Source organism: Podarcis tiliguerta (genome assembly GCF_965153285.1).
Source record: "Podarcis tiliguerta genome assembly, chromosome: 1".
Taxonomy (NCBI): Eukaryota; Metazoa; Chordata; class Lepidosauria; order Squamata; family Lacertidae; genus Podarcis; species Podarcis tiliguerta.
In genome coordinates this window covers 38,180,798-38,198,030 of record NC_139534.1, presented here as the reverse complement: position 1 = coordinate 38,198,030, position 17,233 = coordinate 38,180,798, and the positions used below count along the sequence as shown (strand labels likewise).

Genomic DNA, 17,233 nt, shown 5'->3' with positions numbered 1-17,233 from the left:
TTTATATTAATTATGGTTTCATGTAATGTGAAAACCAGTCCTAGGTCATCTATTAGTTAACATATCATATTGACCATATGCTTTTCAGGTTGGGAGTCGGGAATAAGTGAGGACTGAGTCTGATATACAGTAAAACTAATTTGATATAGGTGTGTTTTAGGGTGCTATATATTGTAAAATTTCACAGCTGTTTTCAGAACTTTCAATCTATAGTATACCCAGTACTTCAGAATTGAGTACATAGGAAAACTATGACCTATCATCTTATGTAAAAAAAGAAGGTAGGAAAATGCGGCACTGAAATCTGTTTAGTCTAGATTAAATATTAATCTATGAGTCACTAAAGAAATACTTCTGCCTATGTGATAATTGAAACTTTTCATTCAAGTGACTCAAGTGAACCTGTTTCTTACTGTCTTTTCTTTATGTTTAATTTAGTTACTTGGGTTTGGATTTATTGTACACAGATCTTTTCCCATTGTAATAATAATCACATTGAAAAATCTGTAATAGCTCATAGGAATGTTACATAAAATATTTAAAATGTGAGATCCTTTCTGTTGGGGAATTGGCAGAGAATGAGGAAGTTTAACAGTGAATCTTGTAAAATGACAGAGCAAATGAGAGGATTCATTTGCGGGCACTTTTCTAAATCCTACTAAGTAACTGAGGACAAAGATGTGTAATATAAAAAGAGGACACACCATTAATTTTCTAGTACATTATTTAGCCAGGTTTTTGCCTCTGAACTGAGAAATTAGCCCGTCGCCCATTTCTGCCAGACCCATTGCACTCTTGCACGCTATCACCATTTCATCTTGCTTCCTGGACAAGCAAATTAGCTGACATAGAAGAGACAGGACTGTTTTGCATTGTAGGCCCCTGGCTGCAGGTTCGCTTGGGCTGCATTCACACATAATGATAACCTAAGCTTCCTGGTTTACCGTAGTTTACTCTGAACTTGGTTTACTGTGATTTTCAACCATTCACAGTTCTATTCCCTAGCTGTTCGCTGAGGGCTGTTGCTATTTTTTGTTTCCCTTATAACAAAGAATGAAGATGGCTCATTAGAATCTGTCCCATGTCTGTTGACTTTTTTTTGCGTGTCGAGGTCCCCAATACACCCCAAAGGAAAACACAATTGACACTTAATTTTTGTTTAATTTTTTTGGCATAATTTTGGCCACAACATTATTAAAATACAGCAATGTGAGTGGTTGCTTAGGCATTGGTAGCACTAACTGCCCCCGCACGGGGACAGCTCTGACATTTGCACCCCCCGTGAGGTCAGGTAGGGTAAGTCACCTGGGGAGAGAGATGGGACTAGGAACCATGCCTCACCTCTCCCCAGAGGGCTTGCGTGGCCCTAGCCCCTTGCCAGGGGGTTTTGGACAAAAGTATGGGGGAGCCCCTGGGTTCCTTTAACGATAAACCCTTCAGCAGCAGCATTTTGGAGGGGCAGGCACAGCCGAATCCATACCCCTCCAGCAACCTTACAAGTTGTGATGATTTGCTACGCAGTAGGCGAAAACCAAGTGGCACACACTAATCAGCCAAATGGCAAAATTCCTACCGGGCCCCTGCCCCAAAGCAGACGACCCCATGACAGGCAATAGCAAGGTCAAGCAAACAGCCTAACGTTAGGGAAGGGAGGGCGGGTGATCTGAAGCACGCAGCAAAAGAGGACGTCCGTTGCTGCATGCCTTGTATTTAACAAATAGGGCTGTCAATCACTAAATGGCAACATCTAATTTTCCCCAGTAACAGCCCGCCCCTGCTTACGAGTTGGCCAAACCACCTGCCCAGAAACAACAAGGTGTCTTGGAATCCCCAACCGCAACACATGCTCTCCGTGATGGAGAACACGCTTTGTCTGTGTGCAATACAAAACTACAGTAGACTGCTTGTTTGCTACAGGTGGATGTGGTGCAATAAAATTATTTATTTTCTCTTCCAGCTCCCCAATGAGTGTTGCATTCTTGATGTTAGGACTATACCAAAGGCACATATATGGATTTTCATTTGTTCTCTCTTTCAGGGGTGTTCACGGTCATTTCACAGGGAAACGACCTTGGGCTTTAGGGGATGAGTGCATTGTGGAGCTTGTGGCTGATATTGTGGGTAAGAAAATATTTTTTTTGGAAAATATTTCATTCCCCCCCCCCCCCACTGTTTATGTAGCACTAGAAAAGATATCAGACAATGGAACTTTTCTTCCAAAAAAATACCATTTTTTTTTTTGTTCTGCTCTGAGTGCTTCTCAGTAAGTATGTGAAGTAACTGCATTTTAAAACTTTGAACTGAGAAGATTTAATGCAGACAGTAATATATGAGCAAATGTATATCTTGAAACTAATTGCAGTATGTGGTTCTGGGATCGTCATAAACTATTTGGTCTAATGCATGAAACCAAAGAAAATTTGGCACCCCTACAAATGTCACCATGAATCAGTGATCATTCCTTTTGTTTACAAAGCAATAGCTGCTTGTTACATGATAATGTCTTTAATTGCTGTCAAGGAAGTCATTTTTTTTTGAAAAAGAATTAATAGTGCAGAAAATGATGAAAATTAGAGTTGATACTACCTGTCAAATTGTCTAAAGAATCTTCAGGGAAGGGAGAGGACTTGGGATAGAAATGAAGTAAACAGTGGAGGTGTGAATAGTGGTGCCACTCCTCTGCAATTATGCCTCAAGCAGCAGTCACTAGATGACTGTAACACTTGAACAACCATTCCCCTCAAAGCGGTCACAAAAGCAATGGATGCAATACCCAGGGTAAGGGTTGGCATTGCTTATTCTCAGGCATAATTATTTTACTGTGAGTGATATGAAAATAAATTATCCTCTCAATAACAGTACTACCTTGAAGGAAACATGCCAGCATACAGATCAAATCTGAGGTGTATATTTACTGTGCAAAAATTGATTATACAGAAATAGACACTATTGCAGGTAGCCAGAGTGCCCTTCAAATGTTGTTGGGAGTCCAGTTCCCATCAGCCTTAAGCAGAATAGCCAGTGGTGAAGGATATTGGGAGATGTCCAAAAACATCTGGAGGGCCCCATGTTAAGTACTCCTGCCTTATCTAATATCTCTATTAGTTACACCCCCAACAGCACATATGCTTGTGTGGGCCTCTCTATTAATGAAATACTATATAACAATTAATAGAATCAAAGAGTTGGAAGGGACCCTGAATGGCATCTAGTCGAATGCAGGAACTTCTATTAAAACATCCATGTCTTGGAAAGTTTACCTTCCTTCATGTAACTTTATGCATTTGATGAAGTGGATTGTGGTCCATGAAAGCATAAAACATAATAAAATTGGGAGCCTTTAAGGTATCACAAGACTGCTTGTTCATTATTCTAATTGAAGTTCTTCATCACATCTGTGAGTATTTCCATAGAGGCACTGCAGTGCTGCCTCTGGTCTCATATCTTGTGTGTGGCCTTGGCTGTCCTTCTCTTGTGCTTCTGTTGCAGGGCTGCTGTAAGATGTGAAGGTGAATACACTAGAGGGGGTGGATATAGAATTCAGTGGCTGGCTGCAAAATCTGGTTTTTCTGCCTCCGTTTGGACTTCTTGCTTCAGCTAGAGAGTCAGAGCTTACCTAACGTCTGTGGCAATGCATGCCACACACAATTAATTCTCTGCTGCAGGGTTGCCATTCTGTCTTTAGCAAAATCTTCAGTAAGGCCACGGTCCACAGTGTCCTTTTTAAAAACAAATGGGGTCCAGAAAATAGCAATGCAAACCATGAGGAAGGGAAGCTAGAGACACAGAACAACATAGCAACAAACAAAGCAATTACTGGCTGTGAATGTAACATGAGAAAATTTAATGTAAAACCTGCTAGACAGCCAATAAATCTGTTTTACACTTTCTTGTTCACCTTGGTCAGAAAAAAAAAGAATCTTGTTATTTTTAGATTTGGGACCCACATATGCAGTCAAATATAACAACATTTTCTCAAGGAAAACAAGAAGAGTTTTTTAAAAAAAGATTTTTTAAGCTTTGCTCTTTCAACTATGCCTTCAGCATTCAGACACTTTTTTAAAGTTTGGAAGTTATTTTGCCTTTAAATACAAGTGGAGTTTTAGAACTAATAGGAACATACTCTATTTGCTGTCACACAGCTTATGTCTGCTCAGTGAGGCCCTTCTGCCCATTTCCCACCAGCTAAGTTTTCCATACCCAAAACAGTAGATCTGCATGCAGAAGCCTATTTGTATTCTCTTTGTTGGGGAACCATGTTTTAAGCTCTCTATAAAATAAACTATGAATAAAGATCTTCACATCCTAACCTGTTTTGTTTTGCTTTGGGCAGTATTTCATAGCTCTGTTGCACACCAGGGGCTATTAAGTTTGCTATCATGTTAGTGCTATCATGATCTCTCCCTCCTCGCTTGTACAGATAATCCCGCCACACCCCTCAGTGACTGTACAACTGAATTTCAAAGTGTGGCTTGGCATTCACCTTACAAGTATTAGCATTATTTTATTGTGGGTAAATTTCACTTTATTGATTTTGCCACGTTAGTGAGTTGCCCCCCTCTCCAATAATGAGAAAGGAAAACAAATTAACTTTTCAAGAATTCCAAATTATGGTCCCATTATGTTGACAATCTCAACTGGTTAATGAATACATCATTTGCCTTTAGGTAAAAAGAAAAAATGCAAAAAGGATAAAATACAAAATAAACCACTATTAAAATATTGTCCATCCAGCATAGTATTTAAGATGGATATGCATTCTTTCCAGTAAAAATGGATGCAGTTACATGGAGGAAAAGAAGGGATTTGTGTTCCTGTGGTAGGCGTAACAAGAGAAAATAAACTGAATTTTTAAGTTAGTTTTTTTATGCTTAGCATTTTATGGAGGAGGAAGAAGGGCTGGAGCTTGTTCTATCTGTAGAACAAAAAGTGAGTGTTGTCTTGTGGGATTTATTCAGGAATACAATAAAGGCAGTAAATGGTTTTTCCTTTGGGCCATTTAAAGGTTTATGTCTCTATAACACATTGCTTATTAAATGAGCATACCTTTTTCTTGTTAAATGAAGACTCCAATAGTAAATATGTTGTGAAATGCAGAGTCAAGGTCACCAGAGACCCAAACTCTCTCCACCCATTCTTCCATTCATTCACATATTAAGCAAAAGAACAGGAAAATAAAAATTTGTTCTTCTTTTCCACAGCATGTTATTAATATATTGCAACCTTGGCGGTATCGCCTTCTGATGCAGTGAGATTAACTGGATTGCTCCTTTTTATGCTTGTGCTGAGAGAGAATGTATACTGGGCTGTTTTGCAGTAACTTTGAATTACAAGGGTTATTTGAAATACCCAAACTGGCTTGTGTTTTCTTTTTTTGAAGTCTTGTCTTCTTTCTTTTTTCCAGTTCATCCAGCCATTTCTCCCTTTATTTTACACACAAATTTCAGGCAAGGGCTTGGTTCATGTTGCACTAATGCAACTGCTGTACTTTCCAAAGTTACAGTGGAAATAGTGGTTGGCGCATCACAAGTCATGCTTTTTTCCATTACAGAAAAGATTTATCAGGAAGGACATATGGGGGTTTATTCTGTCCAGGATATGTGGTGCTGAGTAATGAGTTGGAGAGAGCAAACTTCATTTTGTCTACTGGATACTTGTCTTTGAATATTGTAATAGATTAATTGGATCACAGAAGCATCATTTCCGAAATGCAGTGCAGGCTATGAAGGATAACGATTTTCCTAGGGCACAGATAAGGCTTGTTTTGTGGGCACCAAAATCCAATAAAGAAAAGCTTTTAATAAATATATCATTTACAAGAGTCTAAGGCTTACATGACAAATGTGGTGTCATATTCAATATAGGATATTGGCATGCATCTAAAGGTGAACTTCAGATTAACCATTTATTTTTGGTCTGTGCTTTGAACAGCAAGTGAACTAACAGTAGTTATATTTATACTCTGGAAATATTTTGGAAGTGGATCAGTCAGGTTGTAAAAGCACCAGGAGTTGGGGCTTATGTTTCAGTACCCTATCCATAGAGTGGAGTCCCTAAGAGGGTTGGATGGCATCTTGTACGCTTCCTTCTGGCAATTCCTCGAGCTATGATGGTGCCAAAAGGATTGCTCTGCTTTCCTTTGGGGCCACATCAGCAAGGCCGAGAGGAGGGTCTTGTTGTCTGCGCAGCCCAGGACCCCCATACATATTGCCCTGGTTTGCTCCCCAGAGAGGTCATTTTGGTGTTGCTAATGCAACAAAAACAACACAGCAGGCAGCAGTTATGAATCAATGGTTTTTGCAGCCACAGCAGGCACTGTGATTCTCCAGCGGTTGGACTTCACCCCTGGAGGCACATTCCATTGTCTCCTGAGACAGACAGATGACGACAAGTGTACATCTAGGACCATTACTTTCATAGGCAGAATCCAGCTCAGCCCACTGATGAGCCAAGTTGAAGCTCCCGCCTCGAGTGGAAGAAGCCCTAAACGCAATGCCTGCCTCACACCTACCTTGCATCTGCCACCCATCCTGCTGTCTTTGCCAGCAGCGGAAAAACTGCACCACAAGCTGCACCTTTTATTGGTGAGATCTCACCAAAATCCTGTGAGATCTCACAGAGCGCATGAGATCTCATGAGACTTCAGCAAGCTCTTGCCATGCAATGCAGGTAGCAGAGGCGTGGGAGGGGTAGATGTGGGGTGTGCACAGCAAAACAGGACGCGCCACCCCTGGGTAGAATTGTATAGACTTGCAGGATCTCTCTTGGAATAGAAAAGGCAGCAGAGAATGCAGATAGCAGTTATCTCTGTGTGTCTGCACACATGACCAAAATCTACAATAAAAATAATGGCATTTAGCAGTAAATGTTTCTCACTTATGGAGCATATGTGCTGTTGTTCTGCATACAGTTCAATATATTCACATACTGCATGTCTGATACATGCAAAATCCAGAAGAGAGATGTAGTGCAGCAGTGTGGACAACTATTGTTTTTTTTTATAGCTGGGAATTTTTCTTTTTCTTTAAGAGTAAAACTCTGGACAATGTACCATACATTTGTGTAAATTTGATTGGGCCGATTTAAGAAAATGGAGCAACATTTTATGCTCACCACATGCAAGCAACATGGCTGTCCCTGTTTAGAAATTGTAGAGCTCAATCCTCCTCAGCAGAGAAAGCTGAAGCAAATCCCAGGGAAACATGCATAGAAGGAGAACCTGAGAACCTGTTGTCCTGGTTTTGTTGTTGTTGTCAATCTCCATCCATTTTTCTCCTTTGTGATTGTTCTCCTGGTTATCTCCCTTGCAACTGCTAGTAAAGTGAGCAACTAAGAACCATTGATAGAGAAAAAAGATGACAAAAAACAACCCAGCCAATAACGCCTTCCTCTTTATGACTTAACAAACCACATCAGAGTTAAAAGCTTCTTATAATGCTTGCATATTTTTCTGGTTCATGTTATTTTCATCTAAACCCTGGGGCTGGTTTTTTTCTTTGTGTTCTTCCATTCGTAATGTGAATTTATTCATCCTTTTCTCTCACCGTATTGACTAACAGGACTCAGAGAGCACCTTATTGTTTCTGGTGTATTGGAAAAATCCATTTGTTGTGCCTCTGATTCCCATTAAATTTCATTTATTTTATTAATTGCCATAAAGCTCAGAATCCATGACCAAAATGCAATAGTTTAACCATGTTCCCATCTTTGCACCAGTTGTCTTGCAGACCACCGTTATGTCTTCTGTAATGAAGGTCTGAATAATTGTTAGGCAAGTCTCTTTATTTTTATTAAGGGCACATTTTAGCTTGGCATTACAATGGCCACTTTAAAAATAGATGATTGCCCCTAAGACAATTTAGGCCTTTATATTGGAGATATATTTAATGGGCAAAGGCACACTAGTGCTGAATTTGACCAAGTTGTTAATGATAGCAACAAATCAACAGGTAGATTTCAAGGAAGGAAGTGTTACTACTTAATTATCTGCTTTATTTGCCACAACAGAATGGTAAAAATAAATATTTCCCTGTTAGAATGGTGTACTATGTCAACAGGGGAACTTTTTTTACTTAAATTTCTCCGTGGTGACACATCAAACATGTATTTACTTCTCAGTCATTAGGGAGACATTGACTGCAAGCCAATGTCATGAGGTTTTGCACAGCACTGGCACAGACCTTGCACAGGACAAAAGAAATAAGGAAACATCTGCCTTATTGCTTTTCAGGGGCTCATAAAGAAGAGGTAGCATTAATGAACGGCTTGACAGTTAATCTGCATCTCCTAATGGTAAGTCATAAGAATTTCTTTGCTAGATATATCTAGTTCAGAATTCTGTTTAAAAGAGAGCTTGATTACTCCGTGTGTGTATGAACGTATTATTTGTCCATGAGCAGCTGATATTGAAAACTACACTGTCTGTGAACATGAAGATTCTATTTTAGTTGTCTTTTTATTTTAATAGTTTATATAAATGCCACAGTTTCTAAGCAATGTCTACTGGGAATACTGGAAGGATAACAAAGGGATAAAGCATACAATACAATAATAATTCAGTTAAAATTAACCATAAAATTAGAAAAAAGCTTGCCTACTTAAAATCATGGGTCTGACTTCGATGGATCAGTTGAATACTTCTAACCTAGTTTCCAGCACCATATTTCAAAACAATGCATTCTGTAAGTTATAATAAAATGCATTATAATTTAGGTGTTGTGTCAGGGTTACTTCTTTTTATAGCCCTAAACAGAGTTTGGGTGGCTATCTGTCATGTATGATCTAGTTGAGATTCCTGCATTGCATTGGGGTCCCTTCCAACTCTATAATTCTTTGATTCTGTGATTATATGGTTCTAAACCCGTGAGGCCATAAAATCCTTATAAGGAATCATAAGTGGTCTTCTAATTATCTGTGTGCAATACTTCGTTTACAATTTACAGCTTACCACAATTATCCCTAATGTCAAAGCCCCAGTTTTCCATTAATAAACATATTCATTGAACAGTTTGAATTGGAACAAGGTCATGCCAGAAGACATCTCAGGTTGGAAGCCTAACTGCAAAGAGCCCTTTGCTGCTGTGAGCATCTGCAGGGCTTTCATGAAACTTTTCACTGGCTACCTTGTTTACACAATAAGGTTAGTTCATTCCCAACCGCCCTGCCCTATGAATTTCCTCTCAGAGTTCTACCCACCCACCTCACCCTTTTCAAAGCACTATCAGATGCTCACTCCTGTTACTTACTTCTTAGGCTTCCACATGCATCTCTAAAATGATATTTTGAGGGATAGGCCCTGGTGTGTGTACCCCGAGTATGTCAGACTTGTTACTGTGTTACTTGCAGTCAGTTCTAACAATATACTTGGTTACCAGCTTAAACTAAAGAGTTGTTTATTTGAGTAGCATACTTGTGAGCAGTGTATGATGAGAGCCATAAATTCATGTGAGATTGCAGTTCCTCTTTCATAGATATAAAAAATTGCAGGTCCCATGTTGCGCTACCCATGCTAGTATACTGCACGCACCACCGACATATCACTGTCACTGAGTGAGGACTAGAAATAGAGAATTGTTGAGATTGAAATCTTTATTTCCCAAGTTCTGAGCAGTCTTTCTATTGCAGATAGAGATAGATACCCATGAAACTTGTATTTTTGGAGTTAGGATATAAGTTTCAGGAAGTATTCAGAGCCCCAAATTGTTCTCCTGCTTTGATGCTTTGATCAAAATCCAAGTCAGAAACAAATTCCCACCCTACCCAGCAAACTTACTTCCCTGCCAACCTCTGGTTCTTTTCATGCTTTCAATTTACTTATGTAGTGCAGACATATTTCAGCAACGCAAGCAACTGTGGGGAGAAGGAAGGCTGGAGCATTTAGCCACCATGACGGCATACAGGAACCATTCATCTTGTTCCTCCATCAATTTCCAAAGAACTGGGTTATATGTTGTTGCTGTTGTTAATACCCCACCCAGCTGGCTATATAGATATATATAGAGAGATATATAGTTATATATCTATTTCGTATTGGCATCCATAAATTTCATAACTGTATCTTGCACCATGTTGATGTGGCTGGTTACTTCTGAAAAAGTTGCGACTTAGGGGTAGGGCCACCTTAAACTAAATGAAATGAATAAGTGTTAATAATTATGGATTAATAAATATTTTACCTTTTTTCACAGTTATCATTCTTTAAGCCTACCTCAGATCGCTATAAAATCCTTCTGGAAGCCAAAGCTTTCCCCTCCGACCATGTAAGGAATTAATATTGCATAATATTTGTGTTATCCATTGTGACTTTCAAAAGCATACCAGCAATCCTGACTCATTATTTATTACCTGAACCTCCTTTAGAAATAACAGGAAATCTGGTCGTGTGCTCTTGGGCTTGGCATATTTTAATGATCATGCCTTTATTCTTTTTGTTCAAATAAAAACCTTGCACAAGGAAAAGATTGAATGGCCATATTGATTTATTAGTCCTTTTAAAGACATTGAACAAGCTGTTGGTCTAAATCAACAACAGGTTGTAAATGTTTTATTAATTCTTGTTTCTGTTTTACTTTATGAAACCAAATCAATACAAAGCTCACAACATTAACAGTTTTATATCCCTAGACAGATATGGAAATGCTTGTCCATGGTGCTTTAGATTACTAATTCAAACATCATTTGTGTGCTATAAAATGAGACAATAGCCCATGCATCACAGATTGCAGCAAATTAATCTTCAGATTTGTGACTCACTGCTACTTTATCAAACTCTGTAAACACTCAGAAATTGATGGGATATTTGATCACTGAGGCACTATAAAAATCTCTGCAAATGCAACTCACATAGGGTGCAATTCAGACCCTTTCTGGGCTGCCAGACAATTAGCTGACATGACACCTTTTTCCAGCTAATATTCTTTTGTTGCTCATATGTTGTATGAAATACAGACATCTTCCTTCAATGCAGTAATTTAGTTTTGGAAATACTACAACATTTTTTCAGCTTGGAAACTGCACCTGTAATTTACTTTGCATGAATGGTGTCTCCTTCACTTCAGTGGGAATATTTCCCCCTCTATGGAATGCATACATGGGGTTCCCTACTTGGACTGAAATGATAGTGGAGGACAAAGAGTTCAAGTCCCCTATCCATGTAAGAATTTGGAATAGGGAGTTATGTATGCACTGATAATTTACTTTTAGAAAACCCTGCATTTAAAGGCACAACTGCATAACTACTGTTAGATGTTGTTTGAGCCATAGACAGATTCCAAGGCATCTCTGTGTCTCTGCCCCTGCCTGCCTTCAGCTAGCCCACCAATATGGTTTTGCCCTTCCACCCCCGCATGGAGTTCTACCTCAAGTTCTGGCAACCTTCTTTCTACGTCCCAAGCTTTGTTAAGTGGCCCCTCCACTTCTCCAAACTTTTCTGTTTTAAAGGGGAAACGTTTTTTTCCTGCGTTGGCATCACACCCCTTCCCTGTAAACTTGGCAACCTCTTTTTTTGCACAGACCCCAGGATCTTTCTTTGATGTGTTGATGTCCAGCCACTGTTTCATAATGGCTTCCACTCAACTAGCCCAGCCAGGCTAGATTGCAGAAGCTAAACTTGCACGTTTTGCCCAGTTCAGGAGAACTTCTGCAGCCTGTTTGTCTCCTTCAATACCCCAAATATTAGCTAAATTCTGATATTCATTAATTTCCAACATTCACTAACCTCCTAGAATTGTGAGGGCCTTTGCACCTTCAGACTCTGGTATCCCAGATCTATAACAATATGAAACCAAGGAAGAGCTGTGTTTTTGTGCTTCCGTCCCACATGGCTGAGGGCTGCATAGAAATAATACAAACATCCAGGGAGGGCAGATTGCATGAGTGTATTCCATGTAGTTGGCGCTGAGTGGGAAAGACCCCTCAAAGGTCTTTTCTCTTCAGTCTTTTACCATTAACCCTTGTAGCTGTGATAAATCCGATGTGGCTTCTGTCTAGTCTGTTTTCTCCCTGATTGTCTCTGCAGGCTGAGTATTCCTCTTATGTGCTCTGGCATACATTACCCAGATTTCAAAAGGAAGATAGTAGCATGCCTTTCCTCCGTCTGATACCGCAAGACAGTTCTACAACTAACTCTCAGTTTAAAGGAGATTGAGTGTGGGGAATGGGGCAGTGCACCTGTGAGATTAATACAACTTGCTGCTTTTTTGACTATCAAGCTGGTTATACTGTATATTTTTTATCATGATTTCCACTGGTCTCCCCAAGTACAACAATTTAGCAAGCCTACTTCATAATACTATGCATAATCTATCATAGAGGTTGCTGTTGGAAAGTTATTTCTTTCATTTGTATCAAGCCATGGATACAGTTCCAGAGGACTGGTTTCAGGCCAGGGGTTTGGGTGGAAGCTAAGCGTTTTGAGAGTGAATTCCTAATTTGCCTGTTCCACACCAACCAGCTGCACTCAGATAAGGGGTGGGTCCCAAGAAAAAAGTGACAGAAATTCCTGTGTTTGCATATAGCATCATATCCGAAGATCATTGGGGGAAACCATGAAGATTAGCCGAGTGCCCAACCCCCAATAATCTTTAGAAGCACTGAAGCAAGAGGAAGATAGCAATGATCTGCGTGGGCTTAGCAGGGCCTTTTGCTGTTAGAACATGTCATCCATACCACTTAATCAATTATTATCTACTCTGACTGACAGCAGCTTTCCAGGCTCTCATGCAGAAGTCTTCCACATCACCTGCCATCTAGTCCTTTAAACTAAAGATGCCAGGCACTGAACCTACAACTTTATGGCTGCAAAGCATGTGTTCTACCACTGAGTTATGTTCTTGGATACTGGCCCTTGGATAGCTCAGTTGGTTAGAGCAGGATGCTAATAATGCCAAGGTTGCAGGTTTGAACCCAGTATGGCACAGCTGCTTATTCCTGCATTGCAGGGGTTTGGACTAGATGAACCTCAGGGTCCCTTCCAACTCTACAATTCTATGATACTATGTTTCTATGGTTCCCTGAATTGCAAAGAGGAAGAGACCATGTAGAACTGGAAACATTTTTCAGACATTTGCCCAAGCACATCATGCACACACATCCTGCTGATTGTTGCTATGCGAAAGAAATGCTTCTTTTGTTGTTTACATTTGCTCACTAAAACAATCAATATTTTATTTACAGTATGCTGTTGAGTCTCAACTCCAATTTCATGGGCTAGATATGGAGAGCAGTATGCTTATGATAGAACCACAAGAGGTTTGTAATGGGTATTTTATATTGATATCTAATCAAGAATGGATATTGGTATGCTTATGCTTTATTTTCTTTGCAACTTATTATAAATAACCTGTTGTGAACTTCTGAGACAAGAAAACTAAATGCATATTATTCTTAGAATTTCCTTGTCTTCCCAGATCTACTTTTTTGTCTAAAAAGCTTCCACGTCGATGGATGATTGTGAAACCCCTGCTGATGCTATACTTGACTGTATAGGGGTTATTCATCACACCCTGTCTAATATAGTACATCTCTGTTAGCACTTTGCTAAAGTATATATTCAGTTTTCAGTGTAGCCCTCCAGTGGTTCTTCACAGCAAATTCCCACATCCTTTTAAACATTCATGAGTTTAAGAAGTGATTTGGGATTTTACCAGCATTGATTGTGAAGGTGTATAAAATACTGACAGTGAATTGTTATAACTTCATTGTGCTGTGCATTCAGATCATCTGGATCAGAACCTGTATTTATGATTTACTTGCTCAGCCCCTATATTTCTTTCTTTGTCTCTAATGTGAGATAATTTGTATTGTCACTAATATGACCTTGGACCTGCATACTTAAAGGACCTCTTTCCCCCATAGAAGCCTGCCCATTTTCACAGACCATAAAAACATGGGCAGGAGCAACTGGGGAAAGGGTGTATGTGTTGTTGTTTTGCTCACATGGAATCAGCCCATATGTCTTTTTAACACCAGGCAAAGTCATTTTTTTATAGGTGTTACCAGAAAGTATCAGTGCCTCCCTGCATTTTGTCCCTACCTTGACTCAAATTCTCTTGTTTTTTCTGGATATCTTAGCTGGCAAAACCTAACAAATTTGGAAATAATTTATTTTGCAGGTCTCATTGACATTTCATTGAAATAGAAAAGAGAATGCCCTTACACTATATATGAACACTGTATATATCAGCCTGGCAACATTTGGTTGAACCAAAGCCAAATCTTTGTGTATTATTTCACTCAAGACAACACTGTGCCCCAAATCAATTGGCTGCTGAGAGCCCTGAGTCCTTATATGTCCTTCCAATTCATGCTGAAACACACTCACCTAAAGCCCAAATACCCCTCTATTCAGAAAAGTGCAGATGACAATATTTGTCTTTTGTGCACCTGAAAATTTCCCTTTCTGTTGCTGCCCTAGTTTTTGTTCATCATTCTCAGTCTATAACTAGTCTTGGAACCCTGAACATAGTGTGATTTCAGGTTGAGGGGGGAATTGTTGCTGAGATGCACTCAGTAGAGTAGAACCACACCCACAGTGAAAAATGTTCTCCTTGCACCAGAACTTCGCCTCTCCAGGGGGACTTATTCTCTGAACACAGGAAAGTAGATTTTAGATGACTGCAGTGGTACCTTGGTTTAAGAACAGCTTAGTTTATGAACAACTTGGATTAAGAAAGCTGCAAACCTGGAAGTAGGTATTTTGGTTTGTGAACTTTGCCTTGTAATAAGAACATTTTTCACTTCCTCTTGAGTGTGTTCCATTTGTAAATTGAGTCCCCTGCTGGCTGCTATGGGAAAGCACGCCTTGGTTTAAGAACATTTCATTTAAGCTTAAATGAAATAGATTTTATCCACTCCTCTAAACTTTAAATCTTACATTTTTAAAACCATTGTTTCATTGTGGGTTGTTTTTTACTTTATTACAGTATTAGCTATCCTGATTTTATTCATAATTAAGGGAATTTACACAAATAAATATGTTTCCACTTTATTATTTTGTATGTGTTTTTAGGACTGTATTAAAAATGGACTTATATTTTCAATATATATATTTAAATCATGTTTTTTATTTATTTTTAAATGTTTCTACAAATCTAAACTGAATAATCAGAAGATGATATTCCTTACATTGAATACTCCTACACTGATACTCGTATGTTCCTCATACTGTACTTCCTCTGAGTATATATATTTGTGAGCTTCAGTATATGTGAGTCTCAGTATGTAGAATACTCTCTGTTTTATAGAAATTCTATGAAGACTACATACAGTTTCCTTTATTACTACAGCAACACGTTTCTGCTTGGAGGAGTATGTAATTAGGATCGTTATAAAAGAATACCATGAAGAACTTTTGTTACTTTATAGCAGAACTGTTGATGACCTTTTGATTCTTGAAAAAAAGTCCCTTTCCAGAGAAGTGAGAAGCTACTCTCAAGTCCTTGATAGATGTTGAGAGATCGTTAAGATAATAGGAGCTACTTTCAAATCAGCAAATCTTATCTCAGCTCTTTGCAGTGGCATGTCTAATTTCATTTGGAGTTTTCACTGCTTAATTGATCCCTTGGTGATGGTGTGTTTTACATGATCCCTTGCTAAGAGGAAATGAGGAAAGGGAGTGGGGGATACAGGCTTTAAAGGATAAAAAGTGATTCCACCCCCCACCCCTGTTCAAATTTCTCTATATTTAATGACTTAAGGGTTTTTACATTTTTGAATTATATGAATGCTATTGTTTCTGAAAGACAAATACAGTAACATTTTTAATAGCTTTCTGTGGGATACAAAGTTTGTCTTAAAAGTGTGAAGAGGGATGCGGGGGGCTGCTTTTTAAGTCTTGTGCAGATGTCAGAACTGAAAATGTCATATAAATAGATTGCTGAGTCTTGACCAGCATGACATCTTTATGTTGTTGTGTATATGTCAGTGGTGACATGTTGGGACAAATTAGGATGTCACTGAAATCCTAATTTGGCAGGGAACCACAGAATGATTGACACTGCTTTTCCCTTAAGAATGGCAGTGTCCATCAACTGGGGGTGTGTGGCTATGCTTTAGGCTATACACACAGGTTCACATAAGAAGAGCTCTTCAGAATCGGAACAAAGGCCCATCTATACCAGCATCTTCTTTCCCACAGCCATGTAACTCTGGTGAGTCCACAAGTGCAGTTCAAAGGCGTTAACTCTCTCCCGCTGTTATTCCTCAGAAGCTGCTATTCAGCGGCATATTTAACTCTGAATCTTGAAGCTCCATACATTCCACATACTGCCATGATGAATACCTATGGTTATAGACACATATTCTGTGGATTTTTAAAACTATATGAAGTAGTGCACATTATAACATTTTGTCAAAGGCTGCAAATAATACGACTAAATTAAGGCTCACAGGAGATAGAAATGTGGCCTGTTTGGACAAATGTCATGTGTCCATATGGTGATACCATAATTTCCATTCTCAATTGCGAGTGTCTTAATTTTAGATTGGAAAACTGAATCTTCTATTGATGATGCATCGTTAATAGCAAGCTGGGCCATAGCTTCTTGGGGAAGGCTCACAGTAGTCACCAGCATCTCCCCCTCTGTGCATTCTCTTTGAATCAAAATTTACATCTTTTTACATCTTAAAAAACAAAAACAAAGCCAGTTAAGGGAATCTTGAAGTGTTCAGGCAAGCAAAACATATAAGGAAGCAACGTGAATATCCTTTTTAATAATAATGATAACGATAATGATAAGAATAGTAATAAGAATAATTTACCATCTTGAAGCTATGTTACTAATGATCATTCACCCATTCAAAGGTTACTCCAGGGCTCTTACTTTCGTAGATTACTGCCATGTTAAGGATTTGCTTTTGATCGCTTACTGAAGTCAGCAAGGCACATCATAAAAAATAGATTATGAAACAAGAAATGACAGTTTCAGCACTGCCAGGGTTGATATAAAATATGTGCTTAAATTTATTTCAGGGGGAGGAGACCTTGAGAACTGAAGATATCCTTGCTGTAATTGAGAAGGAAGGGGACTCTATTGCCATAATTCTGTTCAGTGGTGTGCAGTACTACACAGGACAGCTGTTTGACATCCCAAGAATAACAAAGGCTGGTCAAGAGAAGGTACAATTGCTACAGTAGTAAAGATTCACACATCCTTCCCCACAAAAACAAAACAAAACCAGAAACCCCTCATGTTCTTGACAGGTTTGACACTTTTGTGAAAATGAACCAATGACA

At 39.0% G+C, this 17,233-nt stretch overlaps 1 protein-coding gene across 6 annotated transcripts in view; it reads left to right on the top strand.

Moving 5' to 3' along the window:
- Positions 1 to 17,233, top strand: part of KYNU (kynureninase) — an 82,493-nt gene that overhangs the window by 22,951 nt on the left and 42,309 nt on the right. For 5 of the 6 annotated variants that reach the window (XM_083411200.1, XM_083411204.1, XM_083411203.1 and 2 more), the window contains 5 exons: positions 2,039 to 2,121; positions 8,231 to 8,292; positions 10,188 to 10,259; positions 13,174 to 13,248; positions 16,970 to 17,116. In XM_083411200.1, the coding sequence (XP_083267326.1) occupies positions 2,039 to 2,121; positions 8,231 to 8,292; positions 10,188 to 10,259; positions 13,174 to 13,248; positions 16,970 to 17,116 (439 nt within the window). The remainder of the gene's footprint in view (positions 1 to 2,038; positions 2,122 to 8,230; positions 8,293 to 10,187; positions 10,260 to 13,173; positions 13,249 to 16,969; positions 17,117 to 17,233) is intronic. The other variant, XM_083411202.1, reaches the window with a different exon arrangement.